Source organism: Danio aesculapii, chromosome 16, assembly GCF_903798145.1.
Source record: "Danio aesculapii chromosome 16, fDanAes4.1, whole genome shotgun sequence".
Classification (NCBI taxonomy): Eukaryota; Metazoa; Chordata; class Actinopteri; order Cypriniformes; family Danionidae; genus Danio; species Danio aesculapii.
The window spans coordinates 40,794,118-40,811,426 of record NC_079450.1 but is presented as its reverse complement, the minus strand read 5'-3'; the positions used below and the strand labels follow the sequence as shown (position 1 = coordinate 40,811,426).

Genomic DNA, 17,309 nt, shown 5'->3' with positions numbered 1-17,309 from the left:
AGACTTTTGAAAGGCTGCATGCAACATCTTGGAAAGGCTCCGCCCTCTTGTGAAAAGAAGCAGCTCATTTGCATTTAAAGGAACACACCCAAAAAGGAAGCTATAATAAAAGATCTGTAGGCTATTTTGAGGTGACATTTCACAGACAGATAGGGACACCAAAGATGTTGTGAAAAGAGACATAATAAGTCACCTTTAAAGAAATATTAAGGCAAGAGTTTAAAAGATTGTTAGTAAGCAGTGTTGAGTATGAGGATACGTCCAGAGAGAGAGGAAGTGTGTGAGCTAGTGTTCGTACTGCAGTCAGAGCGTTCTTCAGTCCCAGAAGCTGAGCTGACGGTGACGGACAAGGCTCGTGCTCCAGCATCTGTTTTAACTCTCTCCTTCTCTGTAGTCAGCATACACAGCGCTGATTTCATGGTTGTATGAACTGGACACCAACAACATGTAAAAAAAAATGTCAAGCTTAATTTCTGATTTAAATGAGGTTGAGATATAATTTCATCAAGATCCTGATTTTATGCATGATTTATGAAACACAATATGTTCCTTGTTTTTTACGAAAGTCTGCATATTCATGATGCATCTAATCCTGGAAGCAAAATGTGCATTTTAAACGTAGGTGTTGTCTCGGTTTTATTATCGCAGGAGTGTAAAGAAAGGCTCTTTTACACTGTTGGTCTGGGCAAGTTTTGTGTACTGCTTAGGCCACCATATAAAACTGTGGAAAAAATAAATAATGAAGAGAAAGAAGAACCCAGTCCAGGAGACTTAAAAACAAGAAGAATTTCTTTATTGAAACGTGTTGGTTAGTCTGCCGTCATACAGCGTCTTCAAAAAGTCCACGAGTCTGCAAGAAACTACTGGAGTCTTTAACAGGTCTGCAGTCTACGAGTTTTATCACAAAGGGCCCTATCATACACAAGGCGCGACGCAATTGTTGTTTGCTAGTTTAAATAGCAAATGCATTTGCACTCATATGTGCATCCATAGGCGTTCTGATGTAAAAAAGGAGGCATGTTGAGCGCATTGCTGGCGCGTTGCTATTTTGAGAAAACTTTAATAGACTGTTCTATAGACCAGAGCGTGTTAGGTATGCGCCTCGCTTACACATTGCTTAATACAAACAGGATGTACAGCAATACGCAAATATCTTTACATATGAAAAAGAATTAAATATTAAGGATATATACAGGATATAATAAGGATATATATATAGGATGTAAATATAAAGGATAAAAAACATTACAAAACATTATTTTCTAGCCTACATAAATGGGGGGGGGGTTCAGTTCATCATAACAATTTGCTTTTGTATAATGTTTTCATTATTAGCAGTATTATTTAATTATATGCATATTTATATTTGTTTTATAATAACAAGCTTAGATTTGTCCACCTGTCAGGTTTTAGACCATATGGGCATAACTCTTCGTTAATATTGTTCATTTATTCGTTTGCTGGGAATTAAAACTGAATTTAGAAATAGTTTTGAAACAAATCTTGCGCTTAACAAACGAAATGAATTATTTATAGGCTAATGGATGTCTGTGCGTACAAGAAGTTTCCCTATCCATGAGAGTGAAAGGGAAAGTAAACAATGAGGAGGCTCATCTCTCATTCTAGAGCTGTAGATGGTCTGTTTAACTGTCTTCTCTCTAGTGAAGGGTTCAGTTTTTACACTTACAAAGTATGTCATGTAAATAGCAAATGCGCTATGGTGCGACGCAACTGACTCTTAAAGGGAATGGGAGATGAGACTCTGATTGGTTTATTCTCAAAACACACCTATAACTCATTATGGAAAAAAAAGCTCAACCCTTTTAGACCATGCGCCATGGCGCAAAGCGGATTTATCCGTCCTTATATTAGCAAAAGTGGATTCTGACATGCCCTTAATGTGTTTGCGCCCTGTGCTTTGCACTTTGCGCATGGATCGTCAAAATAGCGTCTGATTTGAGACAAAGATGTCCTGTCTATAATGTGTTTTAGGAGGATGGGTAGTGGCTAGGCAGAGATGGCTAAACAAAGCATGCAAATGAAGAAGGTAGGTAGGTGAATAAACTTGCCAAGCCACTGACCACAGAAGTTTATCAACAAAGGGATTTCTTTGGCCTGAAGGAGGACAAGGCAAAGTCGTTAAAAACCCTGCACTTAGCATTTGCATCACTTTGGCTCAGCCAGTAGTCAGGAAGACAAAGGTTTAATGTCTCTCATAGCTGGGCTGTTACCTTTTAGAATGAAATGATATAATTAAAAATCCAAATAATATAACTTTCAGTTACATCTAGATTATTGTAAATTTGAAACTAGATTATATAATGTATATTTACACAAAACCTAATCAAAAGAGTGATCAAACCACGATATACAGTTGTATTTACAGTTGTAGAAATTTTTAGCCCTCCTGAATTATTAGCCCCCCCTGTATACTTTTTAACATAATAGCGTTAAGAACTCTCTAATTCTCTAATAATAGATTTCTTTTATCTTTACCCTGATGGCAGCACATAATATTTTACTAGATATTTTCAAGGTCTTAGTATTCAGCTTAAAGTTTAATTTAAAGGTTTACCAAGGGTAATTAGGCAAGTCGTTGTATAACAGTAGTTAGTTCTGTAGACAATCGGAAAAATATTGCTTAAGAGGGCTAATAATGCTGACCTTAAAATATATATTTCTAAATAAATAAACTGCTTTTATTATAGCCGAATTAAAACAAATAAGACTTTCTCCTGGAAGAACAAAAATTATAGGAAATACGGTAAAACATTACTTGCTATGTTAATCATCATTTGGAAAAATGTAAATAATAAAAAACAATCTGTGATTTTAAATTTAATTTTCAAGTATATTAAAAATCAAGTACTTTTATATTTTAATAAAATACAAGTGATAAAGACTACTTTTACATACAGTTGGAATTATTAGAATTATTAGACCCCCTGAATTATAATCCCCCTTGTTTATTTTTTTCCCAAATTTCTGTTTAACGGAGAGAAGATTTTTTTCAACACATTTCTAAACATAATAGTTTTAATAACTTATTTCTAATAACTGATTTATTTTATCTTTGCCATGATGACATTAAACAATATTTGACTAGATATTTTTCAAGACACTTCTATACAGCTTAAAGTGACATTTAAAGGCTTAACTAGGTTAATTAGGTTAACTAGGCAGGTTAGGGTAATTAGGCAAGTTATTGTATACTAATGATTTGTTCTGTAGACAATCGAAAAAAATATAGCTTAAAGGGGCTAATAATATTGACCTTTAAATAGTTTTAAAAAATAAAAAAACTGCTTTTATTCTAGCTGAAATAAAACAAATAAGATTTTCACCAGAAGAAAAAATATTATCAGACATACTGTGAAAATTTCCTCGCTCTGTTTAACGGGGCTAATAATTCTGACTTAAACTGTATATAAATCTCATATTTTACAAGCTTTAATAGGTGTCGGGGTAGCACAGTGGCTTAGTGGTTAGCACTGTCACCTCACAGCAAGAAGGTCGCTGATTCGAGTCCCGGCTGAGTCAGTTGGCATTTCTGTGTGGAATTTGCATGTTCTCCCTGTTTTGCCGTGGGGTTCCTCCTGGTTTCCCCCACAGTCCAAAGACATACGCTAAAGGTGAATTGAATAAACTAAATTGTCCATAGTGTATAAGTGTGAATGAGTGTGTATGCATGTTTCCCAGTACTGGGTTGCAGCTGGAGGGGCATCCGCTGTGTAAATCATATGCAGGATAATTTGGTGGGTCATTCTGCTGTGGCCACCCCTGATGAATAAAGGGACCAAGCCGAAGGAAAAATTAATGAATGAATGTATTTAACTGTACGTTGATTACCAACTATTTAAAATGTAATAATGTTTTTCGTGACTCTCCAGCATCAGATAATATGATTTCTTACTTTTCTTTGCTAGAAACACCGTGACGGACATAAAGTTTGTCCTTCAACATTATAAAGCAACAGGCACCAGCACCATTATAAAGCAACAGGCACCAGCACAGAAACTCATGTTCAGCATATTTCCAGGATTATGCTCTTCTTTGAGCAAAAAGATTGTGAATCTGTGATATTGTTTATCAAAATCTATTGACCTACATTAACACTGGAACTACTGAGGTGACCATTTTGACCTTTTTAAAATTTGTATTATAATATCTTTGTTCAAATAAAACCCATTTAACTATACACCCTGTCTTTTCCTAAATGCCTGTGCGTTTCTATCTAACAGTTTTATTTTATGAAATTTACCAAACACACAGAGTTCAGAGTATTTCTACCTTGAATTATCATAGAACTCAAAGTGACTGCATACCTGACCTATAACAACTTAGTTATTGGATACACATTTTTAAAGATCAAGAAGTACCTCGTGCTTTTTCAGACTGGATGTTCCAATCTTTCAATTTTTCAATGTCATGATGATAAGCATTACTAAGAGCTGCTAAATGAACAGACTGCACACAGTTTTTTATTACCTAACATAGATTAACCACATTCCGTAGACAACAATGTTGCATATAGATTATCGTTTAATGCCTATCTCTGAATAAATGCTTACAGATTGTAGACAACCTATATATCTGTGTAATCTTTGTTTCTCACGCTTTCACCCCCGAGCGCAACAGAGACCCTCCTACCATATTTTCTGAGAAAATTCAGTAAGTTTACTACGTCCACCTAATGCACTTGAAATTAGACAGTGGCCAAGCTAAAGGAGCGAGTGTCGCTTGGGAAGGGAAACATTTAGAGCAACGACAATATGCATTTTGCATTTAATTTATTGATCAGGGATCGCCACAGCGGAATGAACCGCCAACTTATCCAGCATATGTTTATGCAGCGGATGCCCTTCCAGCTGCAACCCATCACTGGGAAACACCCTTACACACTCAATCACACACATACACTACGGACAATTTAGCTTACCCAATTCACCTACAGCGCATGTCTTTGGACTAGGGAAAAACCGGAGCACCCGGAGAAAAAACCCACATGAACACGGGGAGAACAAGCAAACGCCACACAGAAATGCCAACTGATCCAGCCGAGACTCGAAGCAGCGACCTTCTTGCTGTGAGGCGATTGTGCTACCCACTGCGCCACCATGTCGCATATATCACAGTCTTTATGAAATTAATATTATGTTACCACAAATTGCTAAATAAATGATATTTTGTTGAATAAATGCTTTGAAATGGGGATATTTACATGTCAGATATGGGTGATGATCATATGGCGCAACTCCACCAAAGAGAGCCAGAGACAGGCTGCAAACAGTGTTTGGATAATCTTTGTGCAGTGATGATGTTTATTTTCAAAAAGGTCAGTCAAGTTAGCGTTAATTTGCATGAATTTATTATTTAATATTCTAAATTGTCATGCTGTAATAAAAGAAACATATAATAATTAAATGATTGTATTGTTATATAATTTCAAAGTTTCATAAAAAGTTATTAAATATAACATTAACTTCAATTAAGCACAATTATAGTATATTGTGACGTTGGTTTTTATTAAGACTTATAGTAATGGACATTTAAGCCGGTAAATTGAAGTTATGCGCCTCGTCTGGAACACTATTTTAATCCTGTACGGAACACGGTTAATACCTATCATCTTCCATACACATGCGTAGGCGGTACTTTTCCCATCTCAAAAACTACTAGTCCAAAAGACATCAATCAAAATTTGGATTGTGCAATAGGTATTCACCCTGAGAATGATCACACAAACATGGTTATCTGGCTTTCAATAACGAAGGAGTGGTCGTTTGAGTGCGCTGAATAGTGAAAAGTGTACGAAACATGGTTAGTCGACGTTACCAAAGAGCTTAGAATCACCAAGAGGCGACACTCAACAGAACATTCCATTGTAACAGCAACGCCCAGCAACAGCCCCACGATTCCGTCATTTTGGACTGAAAGCGATCGGCCGTCCATTGGATCTTATTGCTTTAGCCATGACAAGCAGCTGCTTTGTTTTTATTTATTTAATTATTTATTTAAAAAGCACATTAAAGCTGGGATAAAACCTATGAGACTCCAATGCAACACTTACTACCACAAACATCAGCACTTTTAATAGTTTATTTTACAGACTTAATATTTATATTTTAAACATATTTATTTCTTGGAACTGTCACTTTAGTTGAAATTACTTTAAATTCCTTTAATTTAATAATTTACACACTGACATAATATAAATGAATACTGATATGTTAAATTAAATTAACATGACTTTCAAAATGGCATGTTGATAACAGACTGACAGTACACTTCTTGTTGCAGTATTATGTTATAATAATATATAGTATTTTTTCCAGTGTTTTCTGTTAAAGAAAAACTAATAAATATTTTACGTAAAAGCCACTTTCTCCAAAATGAATGAATTTTAACACAAATTCATCACACACACACACACACACACACACGCACGCACACACACACGCACGCAAGCACACACACACACACACACACACACACACACACATACACACACGCACACATGCACACACACACGCACGTTTGTTATTATATTATGTCTCCTGATCTGAATCCAATTAAACACATATGGGAAATTCTGAGAAGACATCAAGTTACCTGGGCAACTCTAAAAGAGGGGTCATTTTTAAAGAATAGAAAAGATAGATGTTGCAAAATGAAGCCAACTTGTTCATTCCATGCCTAGAAGTCTTGGTGCTGTGATTAAAAATCACGGAGGCCATACAAACTAGATAAAGTAGTTTTTTAATGTGGGGCATACTCATTTTTGCATCACTCTAATTTAAGTAAAACAAAAAAAATTGTAATTTAAGTTATTTTGTTACCCTTACTGTCATAAGTTAAACAAATATTATATTAAAATTAGTCTTGTCAACATTTTGGAAACTGTTTTCTTTTTATTAAGATATTGTTTAAAATGTTGCTTTTCAAGGGGGGTGTATGAATATAATATATTAACTCATTTTTATTCATTCTGTCTAGTGTTAGTTAACTGTGATGTTATTCTATTGGAATTTTCATTCCAAAATGGCTGCTGCGTTTCCCGAACAGCAACAGAGTGTCGCCTCTTGGTGATTTTATGCTCTTTGACATTACTGTGCGTTCATACCGAAGGCTGTGAGAGCGTCAAAGGTCTGGCAACAATGCTGTCTGTCTTCAGCTCCGGCGACAAGAGTGTCAAAATTCCAATTTAGAGGGGGCATTGCAGCATATCATATCAGTTACATTCCCGCATAAAACATGCTTTATAGCGTCAAAATATTCAGCACTTTTTTAGCAATTACATTTAACACTGGAAGATCAAATTGCATGTGGTGTGGCTGTGCTCCACTTAATTATCCAATGTGTCCATATGTCTGAAATATCCTGAAGCAGCAATGCTGTTTTGTTCTGTCGCATGAGATGCCCGCTTTTTTAAGAAAAAAATATCTGTAACATTAATGCACATCAGTAACTCACCAGTAGCTTTTTTAATGTATGTTCCTGTAAGAAAACATTTCAAATAATTGGAAACTGTAATAATCAAAACCTTGGGAACAACTATGGTCGGAACCAAAGTTCACAGTGACTGTGTTCTCTGGAATCCTCTCAAGCGGTGGACTTCTACATTCTTTTTGCTTGCTGTCGAACCACGTCATAGCTCATTACCATAAAGTTGACTTGATTTCACTCTCCTTGACGCCCACACTGGCGAAGATGCTCATTGCTGCTCCTCGCTGCTTATCTCCGCCGGCTCCCATTGAAAATGAATGACTTCCGGCTACTTTGACGCTCTCGCCGCTTTCGGTGTGAACGTACAGTTACTCTCTTTGAATATATGTGTTTCTGTTGCCTAGCAATTTCCTGCTAACAAAAACTACTTTCTGATAGTGAAAACATAGCTTTACCTCATAGATATTTGTAAACACAATTTATTCAATGAAACATTGATCTCCAGCTTTCTCAACAAATTGAGGTGTGCATCTTTGTGGGTGGTCTAGTAACTTGTAAACATTTAGCGATATGGCAATTTATCAGTTATCAGTGTTAAGGGACCAGTTGGGCAATGTCTATGTACATGAGATACTGATTTCACAATCTCCATGAAGAATAAGTGCAAAAAAGCCCATTATAAACCAACATCTGTTCAATTCTCTCTAGTTTTGGCTTTTTGCCTGAGCAATTTCCTTGAAATGACATATAATTTATGTTTAAATTTGGGGGAGAATGATGAGGTATCATTTGTCACAAATGGTGCATTATTGTAGAGACATCACTAAAAATTGCTAAAAAAAGTCCACTAGTTCCTAGTATTTTGTTTTGACACTCACGGTTGTTTGCAACTCGGCAGAAATCTTCCTGTAGTTTGGATACGTCTATAGGAGAGTCCAGAGGTTCATGATAGGTCTTCTCAGTGGTCAGGTCTACTGAAGAGAGGTTGGGATTGGATGCATGGAGACGTACAGAGCCTGCCGACATACAGCTTGGAACCTACGACATCAGAGTAAGGAGAAAACACCAGGGTAAAATGAGTAAATGATGATTGTGACTTTTTGTGCTTGCAGTATTACTTAATGGTCCTTTTTGTGATACTTCAATAAGCCCAAAATGAGGTGTGTGGTGTAGTGTGAGTGAGAGTGACTTTCATTGTCATCACAACATTCATGCATGTAACACATCCGAAAATCAGCTCATTAAAACATGCATGATTTCTAATATAACATCTTTATGAATTATTCATTGTTGTATTATTTATACTGTAGTTATAAGTGCCTTTTAAGCTTTTCAAAGTTGTTTATGTATTAATATCAGGTCTAAATGCAGAAGGTCACACATCACCTGCAGGGTTGTTTTGTTGTCTTTGCCGTAATTCTTAGGACGCCATTTTCTGGGATGCCTCTTCTCTTTTTTGGGGCTGTCATATGTTGAAGCCTGCACAAAGTAAAATATACTGAAATACTGTATAACTTCTTATTACTAAAATGGATTTTTGAATAAATAAACAACAGATCAGTATTGATCAATATTAGATACTGTGTATATTATTGGCTAATATTTGATTTCATTATTAACGATCAGTTTAATGAAAATTGACATTTACATTAGCTTTGCAATTATCTGACACATGAAGTGAGGCACAAATACTAAAAACTTTATTGTCAAGTGTTACTAAAAGTCTTTTAAAACAAACAATTAAGCCCTTTCAAAACTCTAAATAAACACTGTTGCATACTATACAATATATAAATAAATTGCCTGCATTTACTTAACATAATGACTGATTTTAATAGTTTAATTTTTAGTTTTTCATGTATTTTTTAATAATAATATAGAATATTATGTGATTATACCATGTGATTATAGATGTCACAACTTCAATATGTTCCCTCTGCCCACGTGCTTGCTGTCGCCGTGGTGGTAGTAGGCGCGCCTGCAGCTTTTGACCGCTGGGTGCTGCTTTAACCATAGATTTTCAGATTTGCCTTTTCACAATACTAGATAGAACAGTACTGTATGTGTACCTTCAATAGTGTTCAATTGAAATATAATTTTGTTTGGTTGTTTTGGTTTTCTTAGTAATAAACATGCTTTTACACTATACTGTATGGTGTAGAAAAAAGACAATACATGGTTAGAAGCATAGCCCTGGGCTATGCCCCCTGGCGGCATATTTGTGAACTGTGGTTATACCTAAAACATGTTCTTACTCCTTTGGTGCGGCGGCAATGCCACTTGCGGCGGTAATGATTGTTTTAAAGTGTCACCCACTGTATATATTATAAAATTAAAGATTATCTGCCATAATTTGAAAAGAGTAAAAAAGTAAAATGTGAAAAATTCAATCAATGAAAAAATAAATGTATTAATTCATATTAACTCAAAGGACAAGTCTGTAGATTTTCAACCAGCTTTGTATTGTTAAAATGTTGGTATAATATGTAACCATAATAAGACATTCTCTATAATTTGTCAGGAAAAGTGTACCAGATGATACAAACTAAAAAAGACAACATTGTCTTTAAGTCAGTAACAATAACTAAAAACATTATTCACATTAGCACCAGCTAAAGTAAACAGCAGCTCATTTGGCAGACAAAAGGACAGTTTTGGGAAAAATATGTCATCTGTAATAGCGTTTTTGTGGAATAATTTAATTTATGACCACAAGCTCACATCATCCGAAATTGTGCTGTGAACTGAATGACTGTTTGTCAGTTGGGCCCTAGGCAAAAACATTAACAGCATCCACAGGCACAGCTGGACCACTGCCTGAGGGACTAAGACTGACCTTTTTTGAGGCCAGTGATTTTGAAGAAATTTAGTGTATTAAACATTTTAAAAGGAAACTGAATAAATAAATACTAAAGTTTCAGTTGCAATATAGTACTTTTTTACAATACCCGAACAGGAGTCATTTTCACTGACTTGCAAGATGGAGAGCCATTTTAAGGTGACAGCAGGTTATCCAGGTGAAGGCCCATTCAGCCATAGCTAGAAGTTTTTCAAAATCTGTGACTTCTAGGATATTCCATCTTTACAAGATCACTAACTCATCCATACCCCCAAAAGGTCTTTTATGATAGAATAATAGAGAATCTTAATGGCCAATCAGTTTAACACTGCAACTGGAACTGAAATAATGAAATGGCCAGAACAGAGGCTTGTTCTAAACCTGATCGAAAATCTTTGGGAAATCATTGCTGATGTCCTGTTCTGCAGATGTGCTAAAGTCATTCAAAGCAAGGGAATGTACACTTTCATTTTGTCATCTTCAGAAATTTGAGTTTAATCTTTAGTCTTTAATCTTTCTTTATATAATCATTACTGTTCTCCAGTTTTGACCACCAAAAGGGGGGTTGTTGGTTATTTAGTTAACCAAGGGTATTGGATGTTTTGTAAAAAACTGTTCTGCTACTCTGGTATTGTTTCAAAATTCAGACCAATAAAATTACATTACCAACTGTTTATAAATTGTTCTCTAATTTAATACATATATAAATACCAGTTTAACTAAATACATATTTACATTTGTTGGCTATACTGTGTAACACTTAAAGGGATAGTTAAATTAATTTTGCTCACACTTTACTTGTTTTAAATGTTTATGAGTTTCTTTCTTCTGTTTCAAAAGAAGATATTTTGAAGAAAGCTGGAAACCTATAACCATTGACTTCCATAGTATTTGTTTTTCCTATTATGGAAGTCAAATTTTTACAGGTTTTCAGTTATCTTCAATATATTTTCTTTCATGTTCAACAGAAGAAATAAACTCATAAAGCTTTGAAACCACTCGTAGGTAAGTAGTGAGTAAATTTTCATTTTTGTTTGAACCATCCCTTTAATCTTACTAAGAACAAATTCATTTATATTACTATTTATCACTTTTACAATATATATATTTTGATTATAGTGCAAAATTATAATCCAAAAATTATTATTTGTGTATGTGTGTGAATAACATGTAACCTGCAGAGCGTTGATGGCTGGGGCGGAGTATGTACGGTGTAACACCTCCATACTTCTTAACAAGTGATTTAGTTCCAGCAACTGAGCCTCGCATACAGACAGTTCTGAAAGAGAGAGAGAGAGAGAGAGCGAGAGAGAGAGAGAGAGAGAGAAAGAGAAAGAACATTGTGCCGTCAAAAGCTGCAGATGCAGCATCTTTAGTGTAAGATGGTTTCAGAAATAGGTGTGTGTGTACCTTTGGTGCACCTGTCCATGTCGTCTGAAGACTGGAGCCAGGCGGTCACCTTGGCCTGGCTGGTAAATGGTGCAGGTGAGTGGAGAGAAGACTGCTTTGCAAGAGAGGCACGCTATATACAGAGAGATAAAGACACATATAAAAAAATCTATTCATAATATAAAAAATATCTATCTATCTATCTATCTATCTATCTATCTATCTATCTATCTATCTATCTATCTATCTATCTATCTATCTATCTATCTATCTATCTATCTATCTATCTATCTATCTATCTATCTATCCATCCATCCATCCATCCATCCATCCATCCATCCATCCATCCATCCATCCATCCATCCATCCATCCATCCATCCATCCATCCATCCATCCATCCATCCATTCATCCATCCATCCATCCATCCATCCATCCATCCATCCATCCATCTATTGTAAAGACAGTGCTGTTAGTAACGCATTACAAATGTAATACAGTAATATAATCCATTACAATTTTTTTGTTTGTTATATTATTACCAATCGTTACAATCGTTACCAATCTCAGCAAACTAGAACAACGCATTTTAACGAATGTATTAAATAATGATATTTTTATTTAATGTACCAACACCGTAAGACATTCACCCTACTTGCACCTGAGAATAAATCTGTGGGTAATCTGTGTCTATTTACTGTTGCTGGAGCGCGATGTACAGCCGCATTTTAGAAAGCTTGTCAGCTAAATCCCTGTTAAAACTAGCAATGACAAGGTAAGCAATATGGATCACACAGTACTTTTACAGGTATAATTTGTCACTGAAAAAATATATACATTTCATTTGGAAGGTTTAGAATGCTAAGTGTAGATGTATCTCCAATCTGTTGTTTGTCATAATTTACAGTTTTTCTCAGTCACTTTGGTGCATTTCTCACAACACTATTTTCATATGCACAACAGTTAATGCATTTCTCAAAACAATTAGTACAAACTGCAAAACCTAGCTGATAACGTGCAAAAGTGTGTCACTTGCTCAAAATGGATAGCTCATTCCTTAAAAGCAAGTATTCAGGTCAATGAAAGTGTCAGTGTCATCAAGATGAAAAGTCCTGACACCATTGTTTATGAACAAGATGGCTTTGTCATATTTTTATTATGTCAGTTTACTCCGTACATTTTTTCCAATGCAAAAAAATCAGATGTTGGTGACATGTCCTGAAAATGCTCAAGACAACAAGACAGCAAGTTCGACATCACTGCATTTAGTGAAGCGTCTGAGTACAAGACACTGAATATGTATGTTTCACATTTTTACTGCATATGCTCTTTAAAATTCCAGTTTATTCACAGCATTGTGTAAAAGAATAAATACACCCTTATTTATAACAAACATAAACTTCCTTTGGGTAGAGCTGTGCACAACTGTAAACAATATTGCAGTACTTATTGGAACTGAACCTACAACATACATAGGTATGTAAATCATTCTTAAAATCGTTCATTTTAGAAGACATTTTCAGGAAAAAATAAAGATTAAAATTTTTTTTTTATTTTTTTAAATTAGCTTGACAGATTTTGACAATTAGTTCAACATTTTTGTATGCAATGACTCAAGTAATGAAATGAGGACTATAAGTTTATATGGAATGACTATTCAGTATCCACAAGTTTAGTTAATTTTGACTGACATGACATAAGCAAATGATAATGTTATAAAACAGCAGAGAGTTGTATGAAAGCAATTGATGCATGTCCAAAAGCATTTACAATTTGTTGGAAGGAATTAGAAACTGCTACTATGATAAGCACAAATGACTAATTGTTTTGAGAAATGCATTAACTGTTGTGCAAATGTAAATAGTGTTGTGAGAAATGCACCAAAGTGACTGAGAAAAACTGTTCTTTATTCATGTAATAAAATATGTTTGCACAATAAACCTGATCACAGACATGGGGAATGTAGTCTGTTGCCTAAGGCAGTGTTTCCCAACCCTTTTCCTGGAGGCACACCAACAGTACATATTTTGGATGTCCCCCTTACTTGACTAATTAACTTCAGGTTTTGGAGTCTCTTTTTATGTTCTAATTAGGTGATTCAGGTGTGTTTGATTACGGAGACATTGAAAATGTGTACTGTTGGTGTGCCTTCAGGAACAGGGTTGGGAAACACTGGCCTAAGGTACTAGTTTATGAATCCTTCAGTCTGATGATTTTTTTTTTCTAGGTATGGCAGATTATGTCAAAATTAGTATGGTAAACAATAGAGTGTGAATAGTTTGTTCAATTGCTAAAAAACATTGGAAAACAAAATTTTATATTGTAAAATTAGTCAAAGTAAAAAATTATTTTAAAAGATGATTAAAAAAGATGAATCGGAAATTCAATTATTCATACAATAGATCAAATCTGCATTCAAAAGCATATATTTACCTCAATTACCTTTAATTCAAGGTTGAAATTTAAAATCTGCAGTAAGCTTTCAAATAACGCTTTTAAAGTCTTCAGCTGCATTTGGTACTATGGCATATCTGTCTTTGCATGATAGTTTTTCTGATAGTCTGTTGACTGTGATTGGATCTTAGTGTATGATGACAGATCTACTGTGATATGATGATCAGTAGTAACCATGGGAATCCCTCAAAGCACCAGATTTATCTGTGCAGAAGATCAGTGCCAAGTCACAACCGATGTAAGAGCTGCCCTTCCATTAACATGCAATAGAGAGGCTAAAGTGTGGACAAGCAGCTTTAATTATGTATATTTAAGAATCTAAAAATGCCAGCTACAAAATTAGACTTAGTAAGACAAAGGCAAATCTGCTGCAAAATGCAATTTCTTCATCATTCATCGAGCGTAGTCGGGTGATATTAAGCACAATACATCAAATGTGATTGCTTAAAAATATCTACTGTGACAAGTGCATATATGCTAGACTTTGCTAGTTGACAAATGTATTAAACTATATCGAGAGGTGCCTTTTGAAAAATTATTTTGGCACAAATACTGTTGACAGAGCTTTTAACCCAGAATGATTCTTTAACATCCTATCAAATTTGAAGCATGAGTCCAACAAGCAGCCTGAGGGCCACATTCAGCCCATCTGGATTAACTTTTTGGCCATTTTTTTTAATAAAAAATCAGTCCTTTCAAGATTTTATGAAGAAAAATCTTATTTTCGCAGCTAAAATAATACTTTTGTGGGGAGTTTTTGCTAATTATGTGGCATTTTGTTTTTACACATTCCAAGTTACACATTTTAATTCATTATAAATAGTTTGATCGTGTGAATCATTGATCTCTGTAATGTATACAAGGAAAGAGAAAAACTAAGAGAAACAGAGATGAAGCGCCCTATCATACACTCGGCGCAATCAGGCGCAAGACGTGTATGATGTGATTTGTTGCTATTTTTAGACCAACGCAACAGTAATTTTAAGGAGTAAAAGTAAAGGTAAAGTAACTGAAGAGGCTCATTCTTTATCCTCACAATTCATATGGTCTGTTTAACTGTTTTCTCGCTAGTGAAGCATTCTGTTTTTTCCACTTACAAAGTCCGCCTTGTAAATAGCAAATGCACCATAGCGTGACACAACTGACTCTTAAAGGGGATGGGAGATAAGACTGATTGGTTTAATGCACGTTATGCTCAAAACACACCCATAACTTATGGCCCGTTTCCACTGGGTGGTCCAGTAGAGTACGGGTCACCTTTATCAGGCTTGCATTTCCACTGCCAAAAGGGTACCAATGGTACCTTGATGCAAGTGGTGTACGACAGAAGGTTTCAGTTGACGTCATTCTTGCTTGAGGAAATCTTAAAGTAAAGCTGTATGGGTCATTCATATATCATATGAGAAGCATTTCTCACAAAACAGATGCTTTATACACATAAACATGCGTGTATCAATGTTTATTATTAACCTTTATATGAACATGATTTGATTATAACTGCAGATCAATGATGCAAAATAGCATACTGTAACCTCTGCGATTACATAAAATTAATAAATCAATGCAACATATATGAACACATACAGACCCTTACAGTCTCTGATATGTTATCAATTACAGGAAAAACTACACACAGCGTACGTTTAGTCCTTATGTGGATTCAAAAATCAACAAGCAACATATATCCCAGTCAGTGCAAACCTCTCATCTGTATCTTTAATCTTCACCAGCACATGTAACCTCTGTTAGAAAGTAATTCTGTCTTTCCGAGTTCATAATAGTCCAAAAGGTGATGATAGTAGTTAAACATGGCAGTTTGTTCATGTTTTAGGTTGCAGAAAGAATCATTTGCTCCTTTGTTTTCCCACGTCACTCTCACGTTTGTCCGTTTCTGAAAGAATCTGATGTCAGAAACACTTAAATAATCACACCTAAATTAATATCATCAGCTCAAGAAGTTTGTTATTTCAGAGTGCCACATGAGAAAACAACAAACTTACGGGGCACAGGGTAGATTCTGCTCTTCTTCATGGCTTTGTGGCTGTTCATCAAAAGAAGGGCAAGGTTTGTTTGAGCTCGGGTCAACCATGCCTCGTTATTATATGTATATATTATTACGGTGTAATGTCTCGGCTGTGTATTTAAAAATGGCGCTTCCTTTGTTTTCATTCTGGCTTTGTTGACATATCTCTGTAAACCAATAGTGTTCACCTTTTGGTACCCTTGTTGTGCTAGGTACCCTTTGCAAAGAGTACCCAAAAAGTTGTACGGTGCAGTTTGCTTTTTGGTACTCTTTGACAGTGGAAACGACCATATAAAGCTACGAACCATATCGTACTGTACCACTCATATTCAAATTCAACATATTCAAATAGTTAAAGCAAAATCAATCCAATTAGAATGAATGGAGCTGTCACCATACAGCGAGTTCATACATATTATACATGGTAAGAATCAATGATTTGGTCATGATTGTATTTATAAAGATGCAGTCTGCAATGTTCAAACGTTTGTAATGCTTTAGTAAAGTAAACTGATTTTTTTCTGTCAAATTATATGAATTGGTTTTATATTGTTGATAAGAGCCCTGTGCCTTATATAATACTTATTGAGAGTCATAATACGGTTACTAACCTTTACATTTGCATCATTGATGGCTTAAGTGAAAAAATTTCCATATGCAAATGTTAAGAAATCATGTCATGATACCAAAACGTACATTTAAGTAAGTTTAAATAGACACAGAATGTATGTTGACTGTATAGGTGTTATATACACATATTTTTAATATCATGTTGCTCAGGATTTATTTTTTAAATATAAAAAGTACATACCTGAGCTTAATAATAACAGGCATTTTAAAATCAGTACAACTGCCTGTAATTATTTTAATAAAGCCTTATTATGCAAATTGTTACCCCTTCACCTTTTATGTGGTTTAAATGTGACCCCATTGGCCTGTGAATTTAAGTACCCCTGCACTAGTCAGTTTACTTGCCATTCATATTTCCATCTAAACTGTCCACATGTCCCATGCTGTTTACCTTTCTGATGGCCTGACTGTCAGGTATCGTGGGGGAGGAGGTGAGGGGGGGTAATGAGGGTGGAAGAGCGTTTTCTCATATGAGGGAACATGGCAATCTCATTCTGCCTGTAAAGTCTGTGGTGACGAAGTTTAGAGA

General features: G+C 35.2%; 1 protein-coding gene across 1 annotated transcript; it reads right to left on the bottom strand.

Moving 5' to 3' along the window:
• Nucleotides 1–230: 230 nt before the first annotated feature.
• LOC130243127 (oxysterol-binding protein-related protein 3-like) lies at nt 231–17,213 on the bottom strand. Its single transcript, XM_056475188.1, has 6 exons — nt 17,172–17,213; nt 11,696–11,807; nt 11,461–11,564; nt 8,833–8,925; nt 8,325–8,484; nt 231–430 (listed from the first exon to the last, which is right to left on the bottom strand). The coding sequence occupies exons 2-6, from the start codon at nt 11,712–11,714 to the stop codon at nt 231–233; spliced, it is 576 nt and encodes a 191-aa protein (XP_056331163.1). The 5' UTR covers nt 11,715–11,807; nt 17,172–17,213.
• Between the last annotated feature and the right edge of the window lie 96 nt (nt 17,214–17,309).